We start from the raw sequence: 18729 nt of genomic DNA, 5'->3' as shown, positions 1-18729 counted from the left end.
ACATTTTACAGGGGACTATTTACACAAGACAGGGCCACATGGACCACTTTCAGAATTAGCACAAATCACCAATTGTAAGTGTAGAACATATACCAACTGTAACACAAATTATAACTGTAGAGCACAACCAGTAACTACTGGCGCCATAATGACCTCAGCATTATCACAATAGAATCAGGTATAAAACCAATCCTGTATACATCACAGGGGCATAAACACACTATGCAATCCCTCACAAGTCTAACGCATTAGACCCAACCTCCTAAGTATAACTACACTAGGGGCCTACATCACACAGGGAAGTATAATCTCCCTAACATAAATCTACACAGGTAAAACAACCTCCTATGCAGAAATCATATCTAGAGGTATAAAACACAGGGTGCGCAAAACATACATGATATACAGTGCTCTGTTTACATTACACTGACTTTGTTGTTTCCCAGTCTATCCCTGAGGGGAGTAGTCGTGTTGTTAGCCCTTCCTCTCTTGTTGTTTACACGTAGTTTCGGCAGCGCACAGCTGTGAGAGCCTACCGGCCCTCCCTTATACTAAGGAGGGCTTACTTAGTATTTTTACTTACCTTCTTTCCTTCCCGGTGTCCTCTCAATATGGCCTCCCTCGGTCTCACCTTTTCAGACTCTGAGGTCGATGCTATTTTAGCACGCCCCTCATTATTTGCAGATCCCTCTATATCTCAAACGGTCACGCATGCCAGCGAATGGGAACAACTCTCTGAGTTGAAGAAAAACCGTATACGTACGATACTCCATGGCACCATCTTAACTGAATACTTGAGAACCAATACAGCCCCAAGGGGCCTGTTAGTTACCAATGCTCCCCGTATCTTCCTGGAGGATGCCACCTTCAGGAAAGACTGGGCCATGATTGCTTGGCACTGCACTCGAGACTGGCTTGTCTTGATCATCAAGACAGCCGTCCGATTGTCAGAAACAATCATGATTGAAATTACCCAAACAGAGACCCAATTTAAGACCACTCTGACGGGCTTCAAAAAACGGCTGGATGAACTGAATAAAGATATTAATGAATACAAAGAGAACTTGACTCTAAGCAAAGTGACTCAATTTCAGAAAGATCTGAAAAAGTTTGAGTTTAACAAAATCTACCCTTACGCAGACCCTACCTTTGTCGCTGTGCGCAGAGCTGATACCAACTCCTATGGCACAGATGACGATTCTTCCAATAGCAGTGGCTCTAGCAATAATAGCTTGAGGCAGGCAAGAAGAGGCAAACAAAGGGGAAGAACACGTCCCCCCTTTAACCAACCACCATGGTACAACTTCCCTCCACAACAGGGTATTTTGGGCGCACACCCGATGCAATTCCATTACCCTTATAACCAACAATTGGGATGGAATCCTGGTTACACGACCCCAATGTACCCACCTAATCACTTTACACAGAACCCTTTTTTAGAGAGGGGCCAAAGGGGCAGAGGCCGGCGAAGAGGGCCCAACCAAAGGGTCCAGTGGGTACAAGACGATCCAGTGGGCCACCATACTCGGAGCAGACAACAGGATCCAATGACTGCGGGACCGAGCACCTCGGCAGCCTGATAGTCAATTTATCAAACAAGACATTGACCACTTACGAGAGGACCATATTAGAAAAGGGATTGGGATTTGTCCCTTCAGCACGTCCTGATAAATTCCGCTTACATTGTGAACTATCTGCATTTTTCCGAAAGCTGAAACTTAAAGCTTTCTTCGAAGAACGCACTACTGATGAAGCAGAACTTGATGAAGGAGATACCCCCTTACGACCTAAATCTACTTTCATTCCTCCTCCACATACTATACCTGTGGAAATTACAACTTTTGAACGTGCAGTTTTCTCAGAAATTGAGAAACTGGATACCCCAACCAAATTCAAAAACCTCAGGACCGATGAATTCAGAGCCATTAATTCTCTGCGACTGGATTCTAAGCTCACCATAAAACCTGCAGACAAAGGGGGTGCAGTTGTTTTACTGAATACTACCGATTACAACCAAGAGTGCCTTAGACTTCTCAGTGATCGTAGGAACTACACACCACTTCCTAACGACCCCTCTAAGGATCTGAGCAAACACATCAAGAACTTAGTTGATGAAGCACTGACACAAGACATCATCACGAGGGCAGAAGCACGATTTCTAACTGAAAGCCAGGGTACGATCCCATACTTCTACACATTCCCAAAGATTCACAAGGATAGACTTCCTCCTCCCGGACGCCCTATCGTCTCGGGAATTGGCTCCCTTCTAGAACCATTATCACGATATTGTGATTACTTTCTGAAGCCATTGGTCCAGCAATCATCTACATACCTCAAAGACACCAAGGACCTGCTGAAATTACTAAACAATATTACATGCTCTGAAGACACCGTATTGGTCACATTGGACATTGAAAGTCTTTATACGAGCATCCCCCAGGACGAAACCATCAGGGTCCTGGAGAAATCGCTGAACTCCCACCCGTGGGAATACAGAACCACTAAGGACTTCATCATTCAATGTGCCACTTTGGCACTCAAAAAGAACTTTTTTGAATAGCAGGGACATCTCTACTTACAATCCACAGGTACTTCCATGGGGAGTACCTTTGCTCCTAGTGTGGCTGGTTTGTGCGTTTATGATTTCGAACAAAAGTTCATCCTCCCAGACACCAATCCGCACAGATCCTCCATAGGCCTATGGAGACGGTACATAGATGATGTGCTTTTAATTTGGCAAGGCAATATCAACGCCCTCCACACCTTTTTCATCTGGCTGAACACCTTGGATCCAAATTTGAGATTCACTCACACCTATGACCGTGCTGAAGTTGTATTCCTTGATGTTGTAATTACAAAGAAACATGGTGCACTTCACACTAAGACACACTATAAACCTACCTCGAGGAACAATCTTCTTGATTTCACGAGCTTCCATCCTCGTCCATTGAGGGAGAATCTGCCCTACGGGCAATTCCTCCGTCTCCGACGAAATTGCACTTCCCTGAGTGACTTTAAAAACCAATCCCAAGATCTGACCACTAAACTATCAGCCAGAGGGTACCCTCTTGCCCTGTTGTCTAGAAGTTACAAACGTGCTAGACACCAACCTAGGGAAGTGCTGTTGCTGGACTATGCTAAAGAGGTTGCTCCCATACCGCTAACATGTGTAACCACCTACAGCACCCTATCCGACAAAATGAAGAAAGCCATTTCAAAACATTGGGGTATTATCAACAGTAACAACCGCAGATGGGAAAAACCTCTTTTTTCCTTTAAACGAGCTCCAAGTCTGCGCAATAGTCTTGTACATACACGCCCCATCGCACAATCTGACACGTCCCAAAGATCAATCACCGAAGCATGGGGTTTACCTAAAATCACTGGACACTTCCCCTGCTCTGACTGCAGCGTATGTCATTTGACTTCACATACTAACACTTTGAATCTTGAACCCGGACGGGTATGGACTCAAAGAGGGCACACCAACTGTAACACGCCCAACGTTATTTATCTAATTACCTGTCCTTGTGGCCTACGCTACGTAGGCATGACCACAAGAAAAGTCAAACTCCGGATATGTGAACACCGGAGTAACATTAGGTGCAGACGGGTCACTACCAAACAGAGTGAGCATTTCCTATCTGTCAACCATACAGCAAATGATGCAAAATGGACGGTCATAGAGGAGATCACAGCAGGCAAAAACATTCCTAAAATACTTTTTGAAAGGGAACAAAGATGGGTTTATCGTTTGGGAACCAACATTCACGGCCTGAATGATAATATACCCTAGACCACTATACTATAACCTCCTGCATACATAGATGGATTAACCATCCGCCATCCTTACTTTCCCGTGTCCTTGCTATATAGAGACCGGTATCCCTGCATACATTAAGCATCCTTGTATGTTCTGGCGATTTAGATGGTTTGACTACTTCCATCTTTACACATGATCATTGCCTTCGTTACATACATTCTTCACTCTTTAATCTCCTAGCTGAACCATGCGTGCCCGTTCGCTTTCGTGGACAGTCTCGTTCAGCTGACATAGCAGAATTGAGACTTTTATTTAGCTTCTGCATTTCCTAACTTTAACGCTTTGACTTAGCGTCATAGTTACCATGGTTCCTTCTGGCTCGTGACTGTACACTCACACGAGTTGCGAGCCTGACACCATGCTGAATAAAGTTTTTCACTTTCCTCTCACGCCTCGGTCCACCACAGAGGATGATTCACTGATTGTCATTGGCCGAATGGCTATGACATCAACCTATCACAGGAGAGCTGGGACAAGTCTGGCCAATCCCGTGAGTTCTCCCTTTTCCCTCTGCCACACTGATTGTTAACGAAATCACCTTTTATACGGGACCTCCGTCAGGGGTCTTGTCATCCTGGACCCTGTGAACAGAGGCGCTCTAGGCTTCAAACGGGTGCCGAGCAGCGAGGGCGTGAGTAATCTCCATTATCCCCCTTCCCTGCATTTTACGGTAAGCGGACCTACAGCCTCTATACCTGAGGTCGTGATTCTTCCATTGTTTCTTTTCGTTTCTTATGTCTGTAGGGTGTGCCATATTGCTCCCACCCCCCTCCCGGGATCCCTGAGGCCTCAAACGGATTGCCTCTAAGTAAGATTTCCCTTACCTACTCCTGCATGTTAAGTCCTAGGTGACTTACACAGGGGCAGTTTCGTCGTGCCTCAGCCCATATGCATCCTATGAGTCTCACACAGAGTTCTGAGTTCCACGTGTGTCCCGCTATATTCTAGACACGTTATCAAGGATAGGTAGCATCCGAACTTATCCTACACCGACAGAAGGATAAAACCTAGGTGCACTACTCTCACTATTTCTGCACCTGAGGTAGACGCTAATGGCACTTTCTCATTTGAGCACTGAAATGCAATTACGAGTTGACTACCAAACACTTACAACTCTTCCATGTTTTGTCTTTTGTTTGTTTGTCTACCCAACAACAGAATAAACTCGTTTCTCTCCACCATTGTACCTTTTTTTGGCGGATTTTTCTCACTGTAAATATTTTTCACACAGTAGTCATCGGAAGGGTGAACCTCCGTGACTCCGCACTCCCACTCTGGTCCTGATGAAAGCCTGTTGAACACACATTGAGGCAGAAACATGTTGACCGCCAAGGAGTGAAACAGGTCTTTTATTTTTTGACCTTCACTCCCCTTTTTTAATTTTCCCAATTAGCAAAACGAATAAAATTTACTTTTTGACTTAATTGGCAATTTTAAATTCACTGTCACCTCACCTGAACCCCGCTCCGCAGTAACCTGGCGTCGTAGCACACTGGGATGACATTCGGTCATACCCAGTGGAGCCCGATGATGAAGCATGTCACCAACCAGGTTGGTGAGTGAGGGCTTTATTTACTTATACATAATAGGCTGTGTACATAATGGGTATAGCCTGTAGAGGTCTACGTCTTTCTCAACAATATAAGTGTTTGTTTTGAACCTGTGGACCCATGCTCTTTTGATATACAGTGCTCTGTTTACATTACACTGACTTTGTTGTTTCCCAGTCTATCCCTGAGGGGAGTAGTCGTGTTGTTAGCCCTTCCTCTCTTGTTGTTTACACGTGCGCAAAACATACTACACACGGTACATTTCCTAACACCCAACGCATTAAACAACCTCCTATGCAGAAATCATATCTAGAGGTATAAAACACAGGTTGCGCAAAACATACGACACACGGTACATTTCCTAACACCCAACGCATTAATATATAAATCACAATAGCACCTAAATAACATTAGGGTCCAGGTTGCGCCAGAACCTAAACGTAGCAGCTGCCCACTACTTGCTGGGCAGCTCGGGACAAGAACAGGGCCTAAACACTGCAGCTGGCACTAAGTGCTGCGCAGCTGTGGAAGTTAAATATGAGGCATGGGCTCTCAATGGCCCTTGAAACCAATGTGCCCCTCAAAGCGTTGGAGCCACACGGGGCTCTTAAACTAAACATGCCCCCTTCAGTGGAGCCCCTCGGGGCTCTAGAACAGCAATGCCCAACGTGGGAGCCACACAAGGGCTCTAAAACAAACATGCTCAATATGGGGCAGCACAGGCCCCTCTGCCCCCGTAACCAACCAGGGGCCCCCTAATTAATAGAAGCATGGGCCCCTCTCAGCATACACAGGAGCAATAACGGTGGAGCGGCCCGCTCCCTGGCGGGACCGCTCGGGATCGGGGCCTCGACCGGCACCACCCCGCCCCCTCGAGCCCTCACTCACTGGCTTTGGGGGCATGACTCCGGTCCAGCTTCTTCCTTCTTGCTCGGTGCAGGGAATCCGCGGGGCTCTCTCCTCCCTATGAGAGCCCCGCCAGGAATCCTCATCGGCACGCGGGGCTCCCTCTTTGCAACGGGAGCCCCTTAGGGGCAATGGCCGAACTCTGGGTCGCCTTCTCCCGGCCGGGGGGGAAGGCGGAAGTGACGTCCGCGGCCCTGCCTACAAACAGGCAATTGCGCCTGTCTTCCGGGTCGTGCTAGGGAGCGGCCCGGGGGAGATTCCTCTGGTGGCTCGGGCCGCGGCAGTGAGACGCGGGGTGGACACCCGCTCCATTAATAGAGCAAAGTCACGGGGTGAGCACCCGCGCCCAAACAAAATAATGAAATAAGCGGGGTGGGCACCCGTAAGTTCGTCATGGCCATAAGCGGTGTGGGCACCCGCCCGACAAGAAGTATAAAGCGGGGTAGGCTCCTGCTGAGATCGGTAAAACGCGGGGTGGGCTCCCGCTTTCCCTCTGTGATGCGGGGGAATCCCCACGTCGGGATTCCCTCAGAAGGGGACGCAGCTCAGCGCTGCCAGGCCCACATGCTCCTCTCTCCTCACCTCTTGGTCAAATTTAAATAAAAGCGCTCACAAGATGCCAGTACAGCAAAAGGTCCTGTAGAATAAGGAGTAAATCCAGCAGAAAGTTCCTGTAGAGATTTAAGGGCAGAAGGGTTCCCAAAAAGTCCTCCAGGCATCCAGGGGCAGGGCAGGGTCCAGGGAGGCAAGCCTTCCCCTGAGCCCCAGCAGCAGCACGCCCCTGGTAGTTTCTAGTCCAAGAACAAGAACATTTTCATGGGGTCACAGCCCCTCTTTTATACACTAAATCCTTTGTCTCCAAAGGTGCAGGGGAGGGGCGAACCAGATGCAACTGGTTCCTGAGCACTTTGTTTTGCTCAGCCCCTCTCCCTAGTCACAGGACAGGGACATTAGACGCACCACAGGGGGCGGAGCCAGCATTGTGGAGGGAAAGCCCAGCCCTTATCAGGTCCCAGGTGTACTCCTCCCTGCCATCTACATGCAGCTCTCTCCATTCACCACCGGGGCAGACCCATCCTGACTCCTGGAGCCAGACACACCAGCCAATCATAAGCCAGACAGTCACTTCACATTTACAGACATGCCAGCTTCTAGAAGTGGCACTTCTACACTAGACACAGTAACGCCGCACACATCATCGCGCAGCATTCCATCTCATGAGTTCGCACATACCAAACTCGACCCTGCACTCCTTTCACATCAGGACTTAACACGGTCACTCAGATCCCCCATGCATTCCTATGGGAGGGCAGGTCAGTCTCACTAAAACATACACAGAGCACACAAACTTTCCACTGGGACACAGTGTAAAAGTGCCTAGAGGCCTAAAATCACTAATACAACATAGGAAAAAGGCTAGGATAAATGCAAAACGTTTTAGGGGTGAACTTTCCAGAAGGGACAAGTCCAACAGTACCCAGAAGCTAGCATCCTGCATCCTGGTGGCATCTTCGTCTATGGTACCCAGAAGCTAGCATCCTGCATCCTGGTGGCATCTTCGTCTATGGTACCCAGAAGCTAGCATCCTCCATCCGGGTGGCATCTTCCTCTATGGTACCCAGAAGCTAGCATCCTGCACCTTGGTGGCATCTTCGTCTATGGTACCCAGAAGCTACCATCCTGGTGGCATCTTTGTCTATGGTACACAGAAGCTAGCATCCTGCATCCTGGTGGCATCTTCGTCTATGGTACCCAGAAGCTAGCATCCTCCATCCTGGTGGCATCTTCGTCTATAGTACCCAGAAGCTAGCATCCTGCACCTTGGTGGCATCTTCGTCTATGGTACCCAGAAGCTACCATCCGGGTGGCATCTTCGTCTATGGTACACAGAAGCTAGCATCCTGCATCCTGGTGGCATCTTCGTCTATGGTACCCAGAAGCTACCATCCTGGTGGCATCTTCGTCTATGGTACCCAGAAGCTACCATCCTGGTGGCATCTTCGTCTATGGTACCCCTAAGCTAGCATCCTGCTGGCATCTTCGCCTATGGTACCCAGAAGCTAGCAGCCTGCATCCTGGTGGCATCTTCGTCTATAGTACCCAGAAGCTAGCATTCTGCATCCTGGTGGCATCTTCGTCTATGGTACCCAGAAGCTACCATCCTGGTGGCATCTTTGTCTATGGTACACAGAAGCTAGCATCCTGCATCCTGGTGGCATCTTCGTCTATGGTACCCAGAAGCTAGCATCCTCCATCCTGGTGGCATCTTCGTCTATAGTACCCAGAAGCTAGCATCCTGCACCTTGGTGGCATCTTCGTCTATGGTACCCAGAAGCTACCATCCGGGTGGCATCTTCGTCTATGGTACACAGAAGCTAGCATCCTGCATCCTGGTGGCATCTTCGTCTATGGTACCCAGAAGCTACCATCCTGGTGGCATCTTCGTCTATGGTACCCAGAAGCTACCATCCTGGTGGCATCTTCGTCTATGGTACACAGAAGCTAGCATCCTGCATCCTGGTGGCATCTTCGTCTATGGTACCCGGAAGCTACCATCCTCTATCCTGGTGGCATCTTCGTCTATGGTACCCAAAAGCTAGCATCCTGGTGGTGGGGAGAGAGACGCACAGGGGTGTGAGTGGATTTCAGCCATTATTTGCCTGAAGCTGCATTTCTGCTCATCTGGAAATAATGACCCATTGTCTCTATGTGCTCATGTGGATTCCTGTCAGTGCATGTATTCATTCATACATGACTGGAAGATGCACATAGCAAAGTCATTTATTTAACATGCCTGCACCCTTCATACTTTCATGAAAACTTTACAGATAGTCCATCCTCTCACCCAAAACAAGCACATGTCTATAGGTTAGCACCTGGTGCACACAATCTTCTAAGTTATGTAAAAATTGTCATACTGGCACGATTCTGTCTAATACCTCGAGGCTGCTTACAAAGGTCAGTTTCTGCTCCGTAGAATCTTACTCATGTTGAAAACTTTACTGAAGAACTAAAAAGCTTTGTGGAACATAATGAACACAAGTCAACAGTCGCCTGCACACAGAGTTACTCTTGAAATCAAAGATATACAACGTGTTCAAAACTTTTACACACCTAATGTGCAGCGGGAGCAGATGTGTTTTGTAAATACTTGCACCTATCAGCTGGAGCCAGGCGGGACAAACTCAGGTAGACATGTTATATGGGACCCACCCGCCACTATGCACACTGAAAGAAACGGGCAGACTCACTGGATGAGGTCATCAGGGATGTAGTAGATGTCATAGAACTTGTTGTGAATTATGTCACATGTGAGGTTATAAGCAGTGCATGGCGGGGAGCAAGTTATAGTTAGTGCTGCTAACTAGAACTGGTGAAATTCTGTGGCATTTTTTTGTAAAACATATTTTAATTTCATTGATTTCAGGGATTGAACAATGACACAGGCCTCCCCTCCCCCCACCGACAGCACTCCAGACCAGGCTGCAATTAAAGGTAAAGGTACTCTGTGATAGACGCACACAATGCCACAGGTATCATGACGATCACTCCACAGTCCTCCCTCTCTCAGGCTCCTCCCCCTGCCACAGACCCTCTAGAGAGTAATGGGAGATCCAATTACCCCATATCTTCTCTGGCATTTTTAGCTCAAAACCTTAATGTTGTCATTGACAAATTCACCTAACTAGAACGTTATTTTCACCTTTGGTTTTTTCATTGTATTTCTAAGGTTTTTTCTTTAAACGAAAACTTTTTTTCACACCTCATCGACTCTGTAATGTCCTAGTGAGTCGCCATCTTGAATGACTGATGCCTCATCGACTCGGTAATGCCCTGGTGAGTCGCCATCTTAAATGGCTAATGCCTTATCGACTCGGTAATGTCCGGGTGAGTCGCCATCTTGAATGGCTGATGCCTCGTCGACTCGGTAATGTCCGGGTGAGTCGCCATCTTGAATGGATGTTGCCTTGTCGACTTGGTAATGCCCTGGTGAGTCGCCATTTTAAATGGCTGATGCCTCGTCGACTCGGTAATGTCCGGGTGAGTCGCCATCTTGAATGGCTGATGCCTCGTCGACTGGGTAATGTCCGGGTGAGTCGCCATCTTGAATGGCTGATGCCTCGTCGACTCGGTAATGTCCGGGTGAGTCGCCATCTTGAATGGATGTTGCCTTGTCGACTTGGTAATGCCCTGGTGAGCCGCCATCTTTAATGGCTGATGTCTAGCCAAGCTGTACACTGCTTTAAGGGTCATCAATAGCTTCGGGACAGAAGTATCATACAATGTAATAGAGGCCAGGTGCTGTTTGAATACTGTGCAGTGATGAGCCTTCCTGGTGCTGCGTCAGAAGTGCTCATCTGGCACAGTGCAAAAGGGAGTTCCCAGGGATTTGCACAACCCCTGCTTTATTAATATTAATGAGTAAGGATTCCCTCTGAATCCTTGCAGGTGAGCTCGAGTGCAGGTAGAGCCTGCCTGAACTTCACCTCTGCTTGCCTCGATGCCAAACATGCGGACTTCCTCGGCGCAATGTTGCATCATTATTGCACCCGCGTCATCTTCAGGATATACGCTTGTCTACAGAGTAATAATACATTTATTAGATTAATCAACAATGTTTATTTTATGAAAAGTCCTTACTTTTAGATCTGGCTTCCTGATTGCCCGGTTAATGATCGACTTCTCATCGGCGAAGACGGGTCGGTCACTGCTCAGGGAATCCTTGAATTGTTTTAATCGCATCCACCGCACCTTTTTCCGGGTGTATTTCTTCAGGAAATCCTGGGGAAATAACATCCATTTGTAAAGCATTTAAAAACATGCTAAAAATGAATCACATCATGAAAGCTACAGGGCCTATTTACAAGAATGTAATGCAGGACAGCGCAGCAAGTCACCTTCCTGCGCTGCGTGACAAGGAAAGGGCCGGAATGTGCAGTATTTAAGGCAATATGGCGCATTCCTGCCTTTTCCCAGCGCTGGCGCACTTTTGGCAGCCAAGCACCAACGCAGGCACCCTTGCACCATCAAGGATTGTTTTTGTGCAGGAAGGGGCACCTTCCTGCACAAACACAATCCTAAGAGGCGCATTGCTCTGTGTGTGCTGCAGAACGCAAAACACATAGAAAGAGGAAGTAATGAGGAGAAATAAAGTTATTTCTCCTCGTTAGGCCTCTATAGGGAAGCTGCATCTTTTTGGCTCATTCCCAGGTCTACCAGTTCTGGAAAATCTCGCACTGTCATAAACCAACACTCATGCAATGCCCTCCCAGGGCAGAGTAAGGCAAACGCAGCGATTTGCACTGTGTTTCGTTGCTCCAGATTTAGGGCCACCATAAACCATTTGCGTCGCTCTTGCACTACATTGCGTGGTGCACGAGTGATAGAAGCCGGCTCTTTTATTTCTCCACCCACGCAAATGCGTAGGTTCCAGCCAGAAGCCTCCGGGTGAAGGTCAGTAGGTGGAGGTTGTAGGTTACTGGGAGGGTGGGCAAAGGTAAGCATGTGGATGAATGTTGGTGGGTGAATGCAGGTGGAAGTATGAAGAGGAGTGAATGAAGGAGCGGTTGAATTGTTAGAAGTACTGTAATAGAAGGTCGGACACACAGTGAGGGGAAACAGGGACAGAGAAATAATTAAAATAGGGGAAAACGCAGAGAGAGGTGGACACATATTAAAAGTGACCGTGAAAGGGAAAAGTGCAAAGGGACAAGTAAAAATGAGAGAATAAAGATGGGTGGATAGAAAGTTGAAGGAAGTGAGGAAGAAGTGACAGGAAGGAAGGTAACATGAAAGAATAGAAAAAGTGAAAGATAAGATGGAAATATTAACGAATGAATGGCTGTAAAGGTGAAAGGAGGGCTGGATAGAAGTGTGAAAGGTTGGGTGCCAGTGTAAAAGGGTCAGAAGGTGAAGGGTCAATTAATGGAAGGAAGGATGGAAACAACTGTGGTTGGGGGGATGGGTGGGAGGATGGAAAGATTCAGGGATGGGCAGATGGATAAATATATGGATGGAAGTGTTCTAAAATGTCCTGCCCTTCTGCCCCCAAACAGTGCAGTAATGGTGTTACTTTCCTTTCTGTTCCTAAATGAGGTTCACATAAAGCTACAAAGTTGTTAAATACCTTTTTCCATTTGTTCATACCATTAGAGAATCACCTGAATTTACCATAAATATGGAGGAGGGGTAATTTTTTGCATGGTTTCCTTGTTACTATTGGTTCGGGGAGAAAGAAAACAAAACTTTAAAATGAACTCACAATTACTTCTTATAGTGATGCATTCATGGTTTCCTCTTAAGTTGCAAGAACCCTCTTACATGAATTTATAGAAAGTGAAGAGTAAGAGAATGGACAGGAAGAGAATGAATTCCAACTGATATTGTAGTAAAATAAAACTAGAGGACTCCACGACAAGCGTGCGGCTCACTGAGCTACCCTGATGTCCCCCACCTTGCTTCGACTCTTATTTACTGTAGTTCTGATGCATAGACTCAGCCCAACTGTTAACACAGTCAGCCCACTGGAGGTGTGTGGATCACTGCTAGGGGTAAAAGTGCTGCACCACAACGGTTTCGGAGTATATGGTGCGCAACTGAACTCTACCTGAGAGATCCTTGTGGGCCAAAGAATTTCAACACATTTGGTGACAGCAGAAAAAGTAGGCAATTGGTCGTATGCATAGAGCTTTTCTCTTTCTTTTGTATGCATGTCTGAAGAGATTACGCCTCACGGAAAGCTGCAGTGCGGCCTTGCCCCTTTTTGAGCATATTTGCGAATCACGTCTGATAGAGGATCGAGGTTTGTACTCGCACTCTACGTACCAGAAAGAAGCACACGATGCCCTTCTCCACCTCGATAAAGGAAGCTTCATCTCTGTGGCGCCAAACGAAATACTGCCAAATATTAAACTCTCTCAGATGAGTTAGGGGCACAAAAATGAATCTCAGCAAAAGAAAATCTCAAAGAGTCAATCACCTGAGCGGCAGATGAAACTCAGGTATCCCACTCCTCAAAGTTCATAGCCATCTGCCAGAATGGAGAAAGTCTCTCTAAATGTAGAGATATCATGATAGAACAATGTAGCTGAAGAGAAAACAGTATAGTACCCCAAGTCCAAAAATATTGACACTGAAGCATGTTGGTTTGTCCCTCTTGGCATCCCGTCCTCGTCGCCAATGTGAGATGGACTAAATACCGCAGGAGGCAGCAATGCTGCTTTTTTCAAGTTCTGTTCATGGCACCCGAGCCAGAGCTTGGTAAAAGGACCATCATGCAACAGCCCAGCGCAATCTGACATTCTGGTCCTCAACATTCTAGAGCCACACCTCAGAAGATTCCAATTGTGACGGAGGAGGGGAGAAGGGGAGATACCACACCGGTCTAGCCCTGGAAGTTGAGTTAGTGTTTGCATAAGAGAGTTGGCGGGTGGTTAACCAATTGAATAGGTAAGTGAATCCATCAGTTAGCTATGCGTGTAGGTGCGTGGGCAAGTGAACAGGTCAGTGAAGTGGCTGGTGAGTGGGTGGGTGGGTGAGTGAGTGGGTGAGTGAGTGGGTGGGTGAGTGAGTGGGTGAGTGAGTGGGTGGGTGAGTGGGTGGGTGGGTGGGTGAGTGGGTGGGTGGGTGGGTGAGTGGGTGAGTGGGTGGGTGGGTGGGTGGGTGAGTGGGTGGGTGGGTGGGTGGGTGAGTGGGTGAGTGGGTGGGTGAGTGGGTGGGTGGGTGGGTGGGTGAGTGGGTGGGTGGGTGGGTGGGTGGGTGGGTGAGTGGGTGGGTGGGTGAGTGAGTGGGTGAGTGGGTGGGTGGGTGGGTGGGTGGGTGAGTGGGTGGGTGGGTGGGTGGGTGAGTGGGTGGGTGAGTGGGTGGGTGGGTGGGTGGGTGAGTGAGTGGGTGGGTGAGTGAGTGAGTGGGTTAGTGAGTTTGGGTGAGTGGGTGTGTGGATGGATGGATGGCTGAAAGAGGGAGTAGGCAGATTTTTTCAGGTGGATGGGTGTATTCTTTGGACGTGTGAGCGTGACAGTGTGTGAATGAGCCAACACATTTAAATCTCTGCGATTTGAAGAATTAGGTTCACTTCTCAACACAAGATGGCACATAATATAGTGACACCTACCGTTGACCTGAGTAGGACAACATTAGCTTCCTTCAGGGAGCAGGGGGTGCAGTTCGCCCACACACTCCACTCTGGCTTCCAGTAGAAGAGCAGGAGAAGGATTCCCCCGGACAGGATGTACCCCGCAACACACAGCGCAATCCAGCCGGCACTGGCTCTGTACCCAAAGATCTCCTGCGGAAAGAAAGGCAAACAAACCCTAATATTACATCAAGCAATGCTTTACTGATTCAAATGAACAGAACCCTTTTCATATGCATGTAATATGGCCAGGATCACACCTGAGACAGACTATTCACAAGAGCTTCTGAAGGAGATTGTGAGATGTAGGGACTCTGAGCGTTAAAAAAGCTGTGCCCCGCATTGGCCCTCGTTTATAGTTTGTAGGACCAAAGGAACTACCTAAATTGGCTGTTCATCCCCCCTGTCAAGCTTGTGGTTCACCTGCCATCGAAACCATGGTGTCGATGGGGACCTCAGCTGGATCCACGGTTATAAACCCTTGTCGTGACTCCCCATTCACCATAAAGCTGATAGTGAAACACCCTTCCCTATTTGGTGCGTGGAGATCATCACAAGATTTTATTGCCCAGAACCGCAACGGGATACTTCTCGGTCCCAGATAGGGAAAGAAAAACAGTGGTACCCAGACACAATGATGAAAAGCCCTATGTGTCAAGCCCAGTGAGTCTTTCGTCCTTCGACAACAATACCTTGCTTTGGGAAAGCATTCTTTACAAACAAAAATGTATGCCATGGGGGCTCAACAAGTAAGGAGCCCACCACCAGCGATCTCTTCAGTCTGCGGAGGAACCTCGCAGTCGTGTTGGCTCTGAAGGTTCAGAGATTCTCGCGAGACTGTCTGAGAAGTCTCAGGCTGGCTGACCAGTGGGATGCCTGTCACTCTTTAAATAAGGGCTATGGGGCTTCATTTAAAGTAAGACGGGCTGCTCACCGGATCTAGAGATCTATCTGTCAGGACGGATCCTGGGCTTTGAGTGGATTGGCTTCTGTGGTGGGGCCTCTGTTGTCTAGCAGGGCCATGATTGTTCCATCCACTCCAGGAAAGTATTTATTTTGCAAAAACAAACTCCAAAACCAGGAGTTCATATTTACAGATAACAATTGCCTGACCCATAAGGACCTTATGACCAGTGTATGTGGTCCGCAGTGCGGTTTCTCTCCTGGCTCCACCATGTCTTGCATGGAGGACTAGAGTACAGAAAAACAGCGATATTCGCCCAACCTAATAGGGTGGGGAAACTAGTACTGTGACCTGTGGCCGATGGTCCACCGGGTTAAGGGTTTCTGACAGCGGGGTAAGCGGAGGCTCCACCGGCCGCAGCCGTGAGCTTCTCCTACCTAAAGGGCGCAGGAACGGTGAGTGTGGTGGAATGGTGCATCTGTCATTTCATGTGTACAATAAAGCACCACGAACCACAACAGAGTATGAAACTGGTACCTTGCACATAAACCTTGGATATTCATAAAGGCATCATCCATAACAGACCCATTGACCAGGCTCACTTATCGGATTAAACAACAATCAGACTTCATTGGTGGAACTCAACATACAGAGGACATATATGACGTTGGGTCCAGCTGAACTGGTGTGGGATTCCACCAATAACAGTCTCTTCCTGAGCAGTATTAGGGGAATATCAGCAGACCTCCTGGCATACATTATTTTTGTTCAGGATTGTGAGGAAAGGCTAGGCAGTTCCTAATAGGATACAGTACAAATGACAGCTTCTGGGAGAAAACTACCAGGGTGTTTGGGATATATATATATTTTTTTGTTTTTCAGAAGCAGTTGAATTTCCAGCGGGTTTTCTTCTGAAAAACAAACAAATTTGCCAAGAGGGGCAAGGCAACACGGCTCATGATATTCACCCTTCTCTGACTTCTGTGTAACTGCAGGAGCAGCGGATGCACAGAAGGCACTGAGATCCCTGCCAGGAAGGCAGTATATGGGCAGTGCTACACCAGTGGAGGCCACGTCGCCACTGATGTATGGGCTGAAGTCTAAATAACCTCCCCATTGACAAAGTCACAGGGTATTGACTGCCATGTTCGCAGCATAACAGCCCTAGAGAGCCCGTCTAGGGGCCTAATTGTTCACAATTGTCCTCAACTCCAGGAGCAGGTGACTCCACAGCCTGAGGACGGGTGCCTAAAAGAGCCACCTACAGTTGTGTTTACTTGAGATACAAGGGATAAGGGAAGAATAATATCCTTGTGTCTGGCAACCAGCTAGAGCTCAGAGTCTGAGATTGTTACCAAATTCAGCAGCCTCCAGTCCATAAGACAATGGCTTGGATTCACAAACTGCGCTTTATAGTACATTTAATAGTACTCTAAAATGTACTATAAAGTGTAAGTTATACCTTTGCTTATACGTGGGGAGATCTCCATCCCAACTGCGACGCCTCCGCACATGTAAGTATAGATTTTATTCATAAATGTAGAAGGGACACAGGGGAGTGGATGGGAAAAGGGGCAGCCCTACTACTAAAGAGGATGGGATTTGGAAGGAGTAAGTGGGCTTTAGGGGGGGTCAGGATGGGTGTCGGGAGGCATGTTACCCACCTAGACAACATTTAGTCAATTGCATTTTCTGGGGGGTGGGGATATGTAACGTGCACTTCTGCAGTAAGTTTGCTTTCAGAATTTATGAATACCAAAAGTAGCAAACTTACTTCAATGTGTAAACCTACTCAAAAGTGTGACTTACCTTTGTGAACCAGGCCCAATGTGTGGGTCGGGTACAAACAAGTGAAAATGGACCATTTTCTTCACTGACAACCAGTGGAGTTTATTTGTGCTTCAGAGATGGCATAATTTTTTGAGTCTTCCTCGCTGTGCTACTGCGAGGCTCTGCATCCATTGAGATGTAACCTACCTAATAATCCACTCTGGGAAAATGTGGGCGGTAGATACGGTGGCTTGATGCTCCTTTGGGAGAAAGGGGGAATTCTAAGCAGATGATTTAGGTTGAAGCAGTATCTAGAAACTGACTCAATCTGCACCCGAGGAGACACCTACAATAAGAACCCCAACGATTTAACCTTGGCACTCGGTCCAGTGGCGCTCCACTCACAGAGGCCATACCCTCTAGTTCAATGTTCGCAGTAACTCTCCACAATCAGCCCTGAGCTTTAAGAAATGATGGACCATCAAGTTATTGAATGGACACAAACATCCCCTCGGTGGGCGTCATCCGGTCATATGTGGCATCTCCTCAGGAGAGGGTCCAGCATCCCAACGCCAGGATTAGCCACTACAAAAGCACCCTATAAATTCAATAAATGGGTGTCATGAAGAGCCAGACTGCACCCCACGAAGGACTGGAGTCACCTGAACACTGTGGAAGTCCATCTGCGGTCAGGTACTAGTTTCTGGAGCAGTTTGCCCTGGCCAGGTAGATGTGGGATTGACATCCAGTTATTAAAGGGTGAAGGTTGGCCTCTTCTAAGAGAGGGGACCACTCTGATTCAACCCTCACCTCTCACGTTGTCCCTATTATGTGGAAATTCAATCAGACCGAGGTCCTGCTATAGACAGCAGTGGCCCTCACTGCCACATGTCTACAGCCATCAGGAAGCCCACTAGGGTTTAGGGGGCCTCATGGTCCCCCAAAGGACCAGCCCTGCAACCGGCCTCCTCTACGCTAGACACAATAGAACACGAACAAAAATGATCACAAAAATATTGAAAAATGTCATGTTTATTCTGCTCATATCACCCAAACGTATATTTAAAAAAAATCTCAAATTCCCTTTCGAAATTGTGGGTAAAGTTATAGTTATGAAATAAACACAAAAAAACTTGAAAATTGACCAGTTATGGTTAACTGTACAAACCATAACTAGAGCCCAGCCATAAAAAACACATTCACCAACCGTGAACAATGCTTGTTTGAAAAGCATACTTGTATTAAAGCTTTCACATATTCTAATACATAGGACTGCGTGCAGTGAAGTGACGCGAGTCCTTAACATTGTTAAACCATGCTCTATTTTCCATTGGCCGTGGACACTACGCGAGTAGGGTGGGGGTAACGGAACACTGGGGTAACATCACACATGGCGATATGTAGCACTCAATAAGTGATTGGGAGAGAGTCACAGCGCTATCGTCAGCGATGGCGCCAGCGCCTTTGCTGTGGAACACTAGTCTATTGAGCAGACCAGCAATCCTGGAGACCTCTCATCATTACAACCAGGAAACCTGCCAACTTAGGGAGGTCTCAAGACGATGAGAAGTTTTAACCATGCATGCGCCTTCACATTTCAACCATGCATGCTGGTGGGGGGGGGGGGGCTCGCTATCCTCCT

At 47.6% G+C, this 18729-nt stretch overlaps 1 protein-coding gene across 1 annotated transcript in view; it reads right to left on the bottom strand.

The window, feature by feature from the left end:
* The window catches only part of LOC146788629 (putative cation-transporting ATPase 13A4), a 389548-nt gene extending 371778 nt beyond the window's left edge, over positions 1-17770 (bottom strand). Inside the window, exons 1-3 of the mRNA XM_085633188.1 lie at positions 17750-17770; positions 14393-14566; positions 10921-11061 (exon numbers count right to left, since the gene is read on the bottom strand). Coding sequence (XP_085489314.1) covers positions 10921-11061; positions 14393-14566; positions 17750-17770 — 336 coding nt within the window. The remainder of the gene's footprint in view (positions 1-10920; positions 11062-14392; positions 14567-17749) is intronic.
* Positions 17771-18729: the final 959 nt, after the last annotated feature.

This window comes from Triturus cristatus, chromosome 11 (genome assembly GCF_964204655.1).
Source record: "Triturus cristatus chromosome 11, aTriCri1.1, whole genome shotgun sequence".
In the NCBI taxonomy this organism is placed as follows: domain Eukaryota; kingdom Metazoa; phylum Chordata; class Amphibia; order Caudata; family Salamandridae; genus Triturus; species Triturus cristatus.
The sequence above is the reverse complement of the archived record's forward strand: the minus strand, read 5'-3'. Positions and strand labels throughout refer to the sequence as shown.